General features: G+C 37.5%; 1 protein-coding gene across 3 annotated transcripts in view; it reads left to right on the top strand.

The window, feature by feature from the left end:
- Nucleotides 1–13,618, top strand: part of LOC131684379 (serine/threonine-protein kinase Pak-like) — a 182,810-nt gene that overhangs the window by 10,729 nt on the left and 158,463 nt on the right. For all 3 annotated transcript variants that reach the window (XM_058967221.1, XM_058967218.1, XM_058967219.1), the window contains exon 2: nucleotides 9,812–10,470. In XM_058967221.1, coding sequence (XP_058823204.1) covers nucleotides 10,356–10,470 — 115 coding nt within the window. In that variant the 5' untranslated portion in view covers nucleotides 9,812–10,355. The remainder of the gene's footprint in view (nucleotides 1–9,811; nucleotides 10,471–13,618) is intronic.

Below are 13,618 nucleotides of genomic sequence, written 5' to 3'. Positions count from 1 at the left end.
AAATTCCGAATAAATTAGACGTCTGAAACACGTTTGGCAAACGTTTGCAGATGGCGCAGTGATCGATACAATGCAGTTAGAGTGCAGCTGTCAAACACGTGTAGCAAACAGTTGCGCAGATGGCAATAGTGAAACACGGATTTCCAACGTTTATCAATTTGAAAGTTTACACAGGTTTTTGAAGAAATTTTGTTCTAGCCCAAACGTCTGTTATCTGTGGAGCTACTGGTTGCAGATCAAGTCAATTACGTTTGAGTTATATTTGATTCCAAACTGAATTGGTCTTCTAACATTGAGTTCAGAGTCAAGAAAGCGTGCATGGCCTTCGGGCAGTGCAGACGAACTTTTGGAAAGACATGGGGTCGCAAACCTCAATACATCTATTGGATTTACACGACAATTGTACGTCCAATACTGTCATACGGATGCCTTGTGTGCTGGCAGAGGGGAGAGGTGGTGACAGTCCAGTCAAAGCTAAACCATCTGCAAAGAATGGCGCTCATGGCGTTGACTGGTGCTTTCACCACGACTCCGACTGCTGCTCTTGAGGCACTTCTAAATATCAAACCATTACACATACACCTCAAACAAGAAGCACTATCATGTGTATACAGACTGCAGGTTATTAGGCTATGGAACAGTAACCATGTTGATCTTGCTGCTAGTCATAAACGATTGTGGTCACAAATGATTACATGGGGTGAAGATATTCTTCCTCCTAGTGATATTACAGGACATTCCATGTGAAGATTCCCTCTCGAGAGGAGTGGTTGTCTGCTCTGTCTGCTCTGCTTCAATCCCCCGGATAAAATACGGCCTCTGGGTTTTTGTCCGAAGAAAAAAAAAGATTGTTATCAACCTCCTAGTGGACCACAGTCGTAAGATCGCCGAAAATAGTGATTCTTCTTCAACATCCGTAGAAATATAGTTACCAATTTCAGTCTGATTGGATTCCATTTGAGCAATGCAGCCAGTAACATTTTCAGCTAATGGCGAAAAATAAACACCAGCTCTATATCTGATCTGATAAAATATATCAACGCATTGTGCATGCATTGGCTACCTTTTCCACGCAACTACACTATTGTAAATGGACTAGCAGAATTGTAATGAGCCCTGGAAGGTGAAAATAAATCCTAGAGAAAAGTTTGACTTGGAAGGGTTAAAATGTATTAAATCAGAATAGATCGCAAGATCTCAAAATTACTACATTCATTAATCTATGAACTTAGAAAACCTGGTTTATTTTCATTTCGAACGATTGCATTACATTCCTCGACCTAAGAAAGACAACCAGTAGGGAACACCAGTGTCATGCAGCGAGCGTGAGATGTGAAAAAGTGTAAGGAAAACAAGCAAGATATTTATAAATATAAATAAATCTTCTAAGCGCTTCGGCGCAAGCAGCATTCTTCGTTCCACCTCCAACATCAGAATCGACTCCATATCGGAGAGCTGGGTCCTTACTTGTACCGGCTTGGTTGGCTGGAAGTGATGCAGCTAGATCTTCGCAAGTTTCCTTCTAAATAATAATGTGCATTAATGGGAGAGACTTATTCCAACCCGAGACGATTAGTCACACGCACACACGTCCGCACTTGGATGCTGCTGGCTGGGCGTCGGTGCTTATACGCCAAGCTAAATATCGCCATCAAAAACGATGTGACAACGGCGGACGACGACGTTATGTCGTGACGCCGTGCGTCGCCACCGGTCTCTTCACCACCTTGTACTATCTTGATACTGCAGCTGTCTGGTCTGGCTTTTGGATTCATTCGGGATTGAGAGAAGGAACATACTGACGATTTTCCTGAGGAAAAACCTGATTTATTTCACCATGCAGTGAGATGGGATGCTTCTTATAACGATATTTGCTTATTCATAATTTTTCAGAATTGATGCGAAGTTCGCACGCAGCTAGGGGGCCGTACACTAATTACGTAAGGCTTTTTAGAGCTTTTCAACCTCCCCCTCCCCCCCCCAGATAAGAGTTCGTAAGATTTTGGTGAACTCCCCCTCTCCCTACATAAGATCCTATCATGATTATCGTAATTAAAAAATCGAATTGTTAATTCATCAAATTTATTATAGCGAAAACGATATGTATAGAATTATTACAAGAAAACTCATGACAAAATTTAACTGTAATCATCTGCAGAATATCAATTGCATGCCAATCTCGCCCAGTAGAAAGAATAACTGTTGTCAGATATCCAGTAACTCCAATTTGGTCCATAATATATTTGCTATATTCCACTTCCTTTGATTCTATTTTCTTGTGATGTAGAATTTAAAAGAGTTTATAACCTCTTCTGGCATGAATTTATTCTGAGTTCCAGCTGTGACGCTTATCGTACGCATAGCTCCGAATTAACCATCTTCGAATTTTCTTGAATTAAAATACAGTTCACACTCTGGAAATATTTTACATTCAAGATCTTTGACAATCGCATGTTAGAACATTTTCCAGATACCTTGCGGATTTGAATCGAATGTTTGAAAAGAACAAAGTCGGTCTAACAACACGAAGGGTATCAACACTTCGTAACTTGTAAGGTATATTGTGACTCCAGTTCCCGAACAGAAAAATGTACAACCAAGAGCCAAAAAATTACTCATATTGTTTGATACACAAGGAATATATGGTACAAATGAAAACAGTTCCCTTTTCTTATTAAAAAGAATATTTTCCTTATGGATTTAATTTTTTAAACTTGCTTTATGATATTACGTAAGAAAGGATAAACCCTCCATCCCCCTCAGATAAGAATTTGTAAGATATTTTGAAACTCCCCCTCCCCCCATATGTTTTTACGTAATTAGTGTATGGCCCCTAGAAGAACGTAGGTTCGAGTTCGACTCAAAAAAATCTCTAATGAAATGAAAATCGCATAAATTGTATAAAATGAATACTGGTACTTTTCGATATATCGTAGAGGATTCCAGTACAATATTTATTATATAACATCATATCGCGAACAAAAACACATTGCATAAAAGAGCTTTGAGTTAGCTACTTCTCAGAATTTTATCAAATTGTTTGATAAATTGTCTTCAGTTACTTTAATATTTAAATGTGACGCAGTTATGGAGGCCCTTTCAAAAATTCTGTAAACCATTTGAACTCAACCAAACTTTTTCGGCTCAACATCTCAGTATTTGGACTTCGATTGACATCTTATATTCAGATCACAAACCACTTAAACAAAAGAATGACTTTCTTTCGAGTAATTATCTGAATTGAACATAAATGAATGACTATTGATGGACAGTAGAGTTGATTGAAAAGGATTGGTTGACATCATGATAATTAGCCATGATAGGGTAGCCTAGAAAAAAAAACCTGTTTTAATCCACCTAATGGTGTAATTGTGCCTTTCTCATGTATCCAATAGCAAGTTATATTCAATATATTTGTGAAAATGTCTATTATATTCTTATTATACTTTGCACATATTTACAAGGGCACGACTGCCAAGAACCTCATGAGCAACATGTTGACGATGACGTATAATATTTAAATGGATAAATCAACATAAGTTAAAAGTTGTCTTCGTGTTAACATATTTTGGAATGCAGTGGGAGGGGAAAGGGATTATAACTGTAAAAGAGGATGTGAGAGTGGCCTAGTTTGTGACAATGGGTTCAGTCATCATCGAATCCGATGTGACTTTAATTCTGGAATATGCCCGGTACCTTGTTTCGGTTTAAATTCCCATATAACCGTAGTAACTCCGGAATCAAAAGTCAGATCTGAATGAAATTCAATAGCAGTCAATGGGTGTTTTGTATTTATCATTTGAAACCAAGTATATAAAAATCAGTCCAGAATTTGCTGAAAAATAGGTGTGACATTATCTTACGAACTTTGCTAGTTCCCCGAGAGTATCAAGAACCGTCATAGGTGGAGAATAATTTTTTGTTTTGATTATAGAGGTTTTAATCTTAGGGTCATTCGCCTCTTTGTTGGGTTAGGGAAATCTCTTTAGAAAAATCTCTAATCCTATGTGCGGGGTTGGGAATTAAACCCAGGTGAGCTACGTACAAGGCAATCGATTTACCAACTACGCTATCTCCACCCCCCCCCCCTAAGAGGTGGCCAATATGGCCAATGCTACTTTGATTGGTCTTTAGTGATCTAGGCCCGCTAATCCAAGTAATGTTAAATCCGTTTCAATATGTATTGCATCATTTGGACATCATCATGGTGCAAGTTTACAAGAGAATTTGCTATGTGGCTGCAGTCTTCAACCCGTAATGTAACTCTGGAACCAAATGTCAGATATGAATGAAATTCAATGGCAGCCCATGAGAGTATTGTATCTTTCATTTGAAACCAAGTTTATAAAAATCGGTCAATCATTCCCTGAGAAAAAGGTGTGACTTTAACTTACGAACTTGTAAAGTACCCGGGGCGTCAAGAACCGTCATAGGTAGCGAATGTGGTCAAAATTGCTTAAAATGATCATTAGTGACCTAGACCCGCAAATCCGAGTTATGTTGCACCCTTTTTTAATATGTATTACACCATTGGGACATCATGGTGTTACCATTTTATATGGGAATTTGCTGGGTGGCCACACTATTCAACCCGTAACTCCGGAATCGGAAGTCCGATCGACAAAAAATTCAATAGCAGCTTATGAGAGCGTTATACTTTTCATCTGAAATCAACTTTTAGCGATTCGGTTCAGCCATCTCTGAGAAAAGTGAATGAGTTTTGAAAACACACACACATACTATAGTCGGCGGAATATATAGCGCGAATGCAGGACGAGCCCAGCTTAAGTTATACGCAGCAGAGAACCTGGAAGAGGTGGTTAACTTCGGGGCATAACCCATACAAATTTAATGCATCTATTATAAAAAAGGAAGATCAAAGCAAAACCTGTGCCCCAATTATCATTCCATTAAGGTTCGAAGAATCAAAATGAAATAGGATAGGCATTTTAGACTTAAAGTACTCTTTACTTATACTCAAGACCAACATTTGTTTCTCACCCGGAGAAGAAACACAGTGGCAGATGATTTTGTCTGTTCGACAACAGGAACATTTATTGAGAGAAAACATATAGATTAATTTTTGTATACTTGCTTACAGATTATCTAATTTCATCAAGTTTGGAATATGGTACTAATTTCATATATTTCTAGGGTCGATCTATAAACTACGCTCACAAAACCACGCCAGACAGAACACGACATGTGTTCTTATAAATAATAAAAAGATTAAAAATTGAGATTTTCGTCGACCGACAAGCCTCAATGCGTTGTTCGTCAAAAAGATTTTTATGCTATTAATTATTCAGATGAAAAGAGTAGCGTATACAACAATGATATCTTCTGCAATTTTTTCTGTTGATCCAAGACCTTCATTTTGATGATATAATTACAGTGTTTAATCCCCCTTGAAGTGAACTAATTGCTACATTTTTTAAAGTATGAAAAAACGATATTACCAAAATTTTTCTCCACTGAAGAGAAATAAAGCGTAGTGCATATTGCATTGGCTTGCTAAACCAAACCAAGTTTCGACTTGATTGATTCTCATCAGCTTAATCAGAACTTTTTTTCTTGCGGGACATCACGCTGGACTAGCGGTTTGCTCAGAAACACAAATAGCGTTTTCGTTTTCGAAGGTATCGTCAATCCGACGCTAGTTTAGTCCTGTCACTATGTTAGTGTCTGATTCTGATGAGACGAAGTCGAAACGCAAATTTCATTACATAATTAATTATAGGTTTTGTTCCCTTAATGCGCAAATGTTGTTTAAAACAATTTTCTCCTTCAGGAATCAGTAGCACCTGGCTCAAATGGCACATTCCCCATGTTGATAGAAGATTTGTACCTTGCCTGATGGGAAGGATTGAAGAAGTGGTAAGGTTAAAGTCAAGGAAATAACGACACAGAACAATTAAAACAGAGTATTCTGCACCCACAGAAGGATGTTGAACGATCTGTAGGTGTTACAATAGCAGGAATAAAACCTCCAACCCCCGGAGAAATTTAGATTTTAACATTAACATCTCCGAGGGGATGTTGAGATAACAGAACGACAACACCTCAGAAGAGATATTGTCATTCAAATACGGCTTAGTTATAGCTCTTTTCCACACTGGGTTAGAAACAATAACATATCCTTGAGTTTTAGCTCCTCTGTACATAGGTTCATCTATGTATGGAGAACCAAAAAATTACTAAATTACTAAAAGGCATTTGAATATTAAATAATATGATGTTCTGTAATCGGATTCACAAAGATCACATGAATAATACTTAGCGCGCTGAATAGTAGCCATGTGATAATTGAGTTTGCAATACCCAGTCAGTGCCCTAATTAGAACAGTGCGATTTTGCATTGACATTTTCGGACTCACATCCGGCAGAAAAGTCTTTGTTTGAATGCAAGCTTGTAAGCTACGCCAATGGTTGGCATGTTTGGAAGACCAAAAGTGAATCTTGTGCTTTATCCAACTTATCGACAGTGGTAGAACTGGTTCTGGAGCAGATAGCATTTGAAATGCTAAGTTCTTCGATTTTAGTTCAGCGTGCGATTTCTAATTTCGATCTCGAATTTGCCGGCCTAAGTGCTTTTAGGGCAGCCTGACTGTCAGAGCAAAAATAGATTCTTTCACCGCAAATTCTCTGTTGATGCGCCGATTGCACGCCACACAGATTTCTGCTTGGAAAACAGTGCAGTATCTACGAAGCGAATGAGATTGGTTTAATCTCATTTCACGACAATAGACACCAGCACCGGCTCGGCTCTCCAACAAAAAACCGTTGTTATACTAACTACGTATTCTACAAGTTGTCGCTCTATCCACCCAGACAGCCATTCCTCACACTGAAAAAAGAAAGACAACATGTGAGTGTAATGCCACTCTAGAGATTGGATTTTCATGACCTCTCCCTTTTATCACCAAACAAGGCACGCGTAAACTAGCATTGATCTAAAAATTGTTGTGTAGATCCACTGAAGTACTTGGGACATCCGCGGATACTTAGTTTCGTTATCTCTACTTGTCTTAACGATGAGCACAGATGTCGGTTGCTAAGCATTGCATGTATCCAGTTCATGATATATGAAGGTTCTCCATGATCTCGTGCTGCTTTCAAAATTGATGCGAAAGACACATTGTCAAAATCACCATCAATATCAAGAAAAACTCCTAAACTTGATTGCTTTTGTAAAAAATCTTTTTCAATGTTGTAAACAATATTGTGTAACAGGGTAGTAGTAGACTTCTCCCGCTGATATGCATGTTGCATTGCATGCAGCGGGTGCTCGCCCAAGCTAACATCCTGAATGTAGTGATTGATTAAATCACAGAGAACAGACATCCATGATCGAATAAAAATATTTAAAAAACGTGTGTAAACATTTGAATTAATATACGATAAATACTAGCACCGCCACACCAACCTATCCTAAATATCCGTCAAATCCATTCCGGAACCGGTTCGAAATCCTGAATGTTCCGGACTAGTTTGACTGGGTAGAGGAATAACCGCTGTCAATTCTGTCGAACTTAGCCACAAAAAAACATGACGACAGTAGCGCACCTGGTCTGGATATCCCAACTACCTTCGAAACCGTTAGAGATTTTACACAAGTTGAATGCTGAAGATGGACGTCTGTTCTCTGTGATTAAACGTTCCACTGATTTGAGAAGGTCAAACTGATCAGATAAAGCTATTTGCCTCATCATAAGTGATGCGGCCACCTTTAGGAATGAATTTTAAAGTTATTTCCCGCCACGCTAATGGAATATCTCCTGTTGAAATACTACAAGTAAGAACATTTTTCAAAATATGCTTGAAGTGTTCATATCCTCTTTGTAGTAGAACTGGAACGATTCCATCTTTTCCAGGAGACTTATATGGAGCAAAACTTTCAATCGTCCATTTGATCGATTCGGTTGTCAGAGTTCTACGACCAAATGCCCAAGAATCAGCACTACCTGAAAAGAACTCATGGCAGTCGTCAGTGATGGCTCCGTACAGCCTGGGAAGTGTGTGTCAAAAAGACAGTTGAGTACTACATCTTCGCCAGTAGCAGTTCTTATCGAACTGATATGAAAGTCTTTCGATTTCGAAAGTAACTTAGTTAATCTACTAATCTCGTTCAGAATTGAGACATTTGTGTAGAAGCTTTTCCAACAACTTCACTCAGAGAATCGAAGGTCATTTCTGTATGCTTTGCGAGCCAACTTAAATGCCTCCGACCCGTCCCTGCGTCTGCTATTCCAAGCTCTTCCACATAACTTTTTGAGTCGAGGCAGACAAACCTCTTGGTATGCTTTTATTATGAGTGAGCTTGTTTTATCCATGACCTTATCCAAGTCACTCGGAGATTCAATCGCCGGAAGATACCCATGAAACCTAGTCGCCAAGCCCTCTTCGTGGAGGTCCCAGTTCATAGATTTGGCATTACGATATGTGACCTAGCGAGACGTTTAAATGATCAAAGTCAATGTACTTATGATTAGATAACGACGGTTCGAGCTCATTTGGTGCGAGCCAGTTTGTTAACTCGTGCATAATAACATTAGAGCAGAGAGTTACATCTAACGCCTCTTCTCTGCCAGCTCTTACAAATGTTGGGCGGTTTCCTGAATTAAGTATGTGTGGATTTGTACTACTTAAGTATTTCATTAATTCGGTGCCTCTCAAATTGATATCTGAGTTGCCTGAAATTATGTGGTGGGCATTTGCATCACTACCTATTATGGGGGGAAACTCATTTCTGCCACAGTATGATGCAACCCTTTGGAAATCATCAGAAGGTGATGGTTCATTATGCAGCAAATATGCTAAACAATAGACGTTTATGTTGTCAATAGTCATATTTACCGTTTCCAACATATTATTATTATCAGATTCCATATTCCATATATGATTATTATCAGATTCCAGTTTTATCATTAGTTTCAGATTCCAGTTTCAATATGATTGTTTCGTGTAGGTATTGTGTTTCATATTGACAATTATGAGATACTGACCAAGAGATCAGTTTTTCCAAATCCTCATGATGTACAAAACAGTAGATTCTCAATTTAATGAACCCCTCTTGAAAAATGATTATTAAAATTTTGCTTTAGACAAAATATTTTTGGGAATTTCCAAAACCATCCTGGGAACCAAACTGGTAGAACGAACTTACTCAGTATTAATGGTATATCGCGCTTAACTACCATGTAATCGCGCTTAACTACCATGTAATGCAAAAATGGCTTTTGGCGCCAAAAATGGAGTTCCGTTCTATTCAAGCACAGAGCGCATAGGTAATGATATCCGATTGCCAAGTTCGGCTGTCGGTAGAAAGATGACATTCGAAGCAAAATTTCAAAGCCAACCTTTTTAGTATGGTAATCCAGTACATATTACGGTGCTGCATTGCACACTTTCGATTCGTACCTACACAGCCTACAATGGATGAGTGATTGACACTCGAACGGTTTTTGGAGAATGCAGATGAAACACTAACACGAACTTGAACTGTTTGCAAAAAGAAACCCTTTCACGCAATTTATTTTCAACTATTCTTGAATGTGCGATTGGCCAATGTAACGAGCGTGTCATTCCATTCTGCCCTCGTTACAATTGACAACAGAAACGATTAGATCACCTTCTAATGCGTTATCTTACAACCCAGTCAGTGCAATTCCAACGTCAAACAATAATTTTCGAAATAAAAGATAACAGATTTCCATACTCGTTAAACACATTTAAGTGCACTGTCGCTTTCGTGGAACCGATGATTAATGCAATTTACCTCACCACATCCTGTACTTTCTTTTACTTCCAGTTCCTCTCAACCATTGGACATCGTCGCGTCCGGACATTTGACGTTGGATTAGCTTCCGTCGGCCTCACCTAGTGTAAAACAGGCAGCGAAATTTATATAATCATCAGTATAATCGAAACGCGAAAAAGTGCTGTGCTGTGAAATCACTCAATTTTCCGGTTGTTGTTGTCGTTGCGGCTTGGCTTTGGTTTTCTTTACAGAAAAAGGTCTTCTTTCCGTGAGTCAGTGTTTTTTTTGTGGTATCTCGTATTGGTTGAAAATCAATATAGCCACCAGTGGTCAAGTGTAGGTGCGTTTATTTGTGGCAAACAAAAAGGCGGAAGGAAGACCAAGTGAAGAAGCTATCTGGGTGCTATTTTGTAATTATCGTCATTTTCGCAACGAATAAGAAAAAGCAGAAAAAATCACGGCGAATCTGCTGCCGTTTGGGTCACGCAGCTAGGTCTTATCACTGGCAGTGAGATAGTGCCACCAAAGATTGACCTTTCGATAGTGGTCTGTCTGCTGCAGACAGCAGTGTAGTGGGGGCAACGACAGCAGCAGAATGTCCAGCGAAGAGGACAAACCACCGGCACCACCGGTACGGCTTACCAGCAATCGAGGTGGTGGCGATCGGATCGATAGTACCGCACCGGTGGACATGAAACCCCTGCCGAAAGGTAAGCTTCGGGTTGGGTCACCGTAAAAGGATTGTGAAGTGGATTTCGGTTGTTTATCTCAGATTTAAGCACTTTACATTTCACGCGATGCTGTATGCTTTCGATTTATGGATTAACCAATGTGCGATTCCCTATTGGTTCGAAATGTTTCTGTGCGGTAAACGTACGATATGACCGTAGTTTGCATAATTTGGCATGATAATATCATACATAAAAGTAGCGGGAATAATTGTGTAGTAAAGAGCTAGGTACGTACCTGACCTGACTGGCACTGCACAGTTAGTTACTGCCAAAAACATTGCAGTAGAACGAGGGTAACAATTTAAAAAAAGTATTCCACTTATGGTATTGTTTTATTTTCACTGAAAGCTAAGAAAAATTTACATAGAATAATGTACTAATATCTTTCAGTTAAGTGAATTTAGTTTTCTTTTAAAAATAAATTAGGTTAAAGCTAGTGTTATTATTGGTGTTTTCGTTATTTTCTTAAAAATTGTAAATAAACATCACTATAATTACTATATAAATGGTGCACCTCAACAAGTTTAGCAATTTCTTGTTTGAGTCCACATTATTATCTCTTCTTGTTTTGATGCAAAATCATTTTAATCACACCATTGCATAATAGGGTGGGACAAAAAATAGATTCCACCTCCGAGCAACTTTTTGGGTACCATTTGGGTCCTAGAACATCTGTGCAAATTCTTAGCTTGATCCATGAAACTATATTTTTGCGCCCACTATTTAAAGTTTACATGGGATTTTATATGGAAAAATTAACTTTCACAAAATAATTCCTCCAGGAGTCGCCCATTGCTTCTTAAAAATAAACCGTTATGTGGCTTTTGTAGGAAATTTAACACAGAAACAAAGTCTCGAAAACTACGAAACGATCCGACGCTTGAGAAAAAAGTTATTAAGCTGAAACCAATTGATGCTCTGACGATCGATAAAATATTCATTGTTTCTAGCACCACTGTTGTTGGTTGTCCAATTATATGCAATTTTGTTTTGATCTTCTCTTAATGTCTCCAAATCATTTTTCTATACTGTCTGGCCACTTCGCAAGAGTTTTCAGGGATAAATTGAGTCTTCTTTTGTACATAATAAGAGAAAATTAAAGATTTTGTATATAATTCGACCGTCAGCAGCAGTGATGCTATGAAAAGTAAAATTTTCATTAATCTTCAGGGCATCAATCGGTTTTTGCTTAATAACTTTTTCCACAAGCATCAGATTGTTTCGTGATCTTCTCGACTTTGTTTCCTTGACAAATTTCCTATAAAAATCATACATCTATTTATTTTTAGGAGGTAACGGGTGACTCTTGGAAGAATTAATTTGCAAAAGACGTTTTCCCCATACGAAATCCCATGTAAACTTTAAACAGTGGGCGCAAAAATATAGTTTCACCGATCGAACTGAAAATTTGCAGAGTTGTTCTAGGAGCTAAATGGGACCCAAAAAGTTACTCGGAGCGAAATTTTATTTTTTTCATATAACCATGTCCCACTCTATTGCATATGCAACAATGAAAGGGATAAGGTGCCAAAGAACAAGTAAAAAAGAATGTTAAGAACCATCAAATGAACAATCGCAATGATTAATTTTGTTAATTAGTAATTATAAAAATTACAAAACTCGAAAAACTGTTATTTTGAACTACTTTGCTATTAAATCTATTAGCTAAAAGATATTTGTACAAAATTTGGTAGGAAATTTTATCAATGAAATCTTGGGAAGAAAGATATAACGCATATTTTTTTGGCTAGAGTCTTTTAAGCACTTAGAAGTCAACTACAGAAAAAGTTTCTTCATGGAATTTCAAAAACTAGAAGAGATACGAGATAGAATATGATTTCAAAAGATAAATTATGGCTCATATTGAAACTCAACTTTTAGATAATAGGTATTATTATGGCCATTATTTATTATTTTGAGAAAACTAATCAAAACACAACTTTTCACCACTAAAAGGTTACCTAAATCCATCAACTGAAAGATTGGAGGGCATTGTTCCGTAGGAAATTTTCTCACCTTTTTCACTGGAACTAAAATATTTTAAATACAAGGTAGGCTTATTGAGAGAGAGGCATTTAAAGACAAACAGATCATTTGCTTAAATAGTGCAATAGCTCTAAAACGGTTGAGATTTGATGGTATGCGTAGAACTATTTTTTTCCGAAATATGATCCTCTATCATCCCTCAAGACATTCTTAATCACGAACCAAACACCCTGTATAGACAGCCAGCACGATGCTACAGTGACTTCGTACTTTTCAAGTAACCTAGTTTGTAGGTTGTTAGGCTCATCAAAACAAAACAAGTTTTGAAAAATGTTGCATCCCCAAAAAACTTGATTTATGGCACAAATTTTTTTTTGGGATTTTTGGGACACTAAAAAATTTGTTCGCTGTAATATTTCAACTGATTTTTAATTTTTCAATTGTTCTGGAAGAAAGAAAAAATGGCCTTTCTAAAGGTATGCTATGTTATATCCATTTCTTAAAAGTATAAAAATAACCGCAAAAGCGCTTGATTATTTCATGAAAAATCTTAAAATTGCTCAACATTTTTTATAAAGAAGCGTCTTTGCTTTCAGAAAAATTGAGAGAGAACACTTTGTTCCGCATCTATCGAGCTGTTTATCATCAACATCGGTTAAAAAAGGCCAGATTCATATTTTTTTTCTTATCTAGAAACTTGTTCGCATGAACACTTAAGAGGTTCGTGATCCATTGTCGCGCACTGTGGAATTCTGTGATTATATCTTCCTTTTTTTCGAGCAAAAAATTCGATTTTTTGAAAATTTTGTATGAGACCGTCCCCTAAAATTTCATGCTAACGAGTTTCTAATTTAGAAAAAATTGAATAACAGGCATTTCTCAACCGATTTTAATGACAAACAGATCGTTGGAGGCGGAAATAAATATATTCTCTAAATTCTCATTAAAACAAAGACACTTCGTTATAAAAATGTTGAGCAATTTTCACATTTTTCTTGAAATATCGCAAAATAGTGGTTATTTTTTATTGGTGTCCCAAAACAGCTGAGTATCTTAAACAAAAGAACATAGCGTAACATACTGTTTGGAAGGTCATTATTAAAACAATTAGAAATTAGAAAATCGATTTAAAATAACGGCG

Source organism: Topomyia yanbarensis, chromosome 2 (assembly GCF_030247195.1).
Source record: "Topomyia yanbarensis strain Yona2022 chromosome 2, ASM3024719v1, whole genome shotgun sequence".
Classification (NCBI taxonomy): Eukaryota; Metazoa; Arthropoda; class Insecta; order Diptera; family Culicidae; genus Topomyia; species Topomyia yanbarensis.
This window is presented reverse-complemented; position numbering and strand designations above follow the sequence as displayed.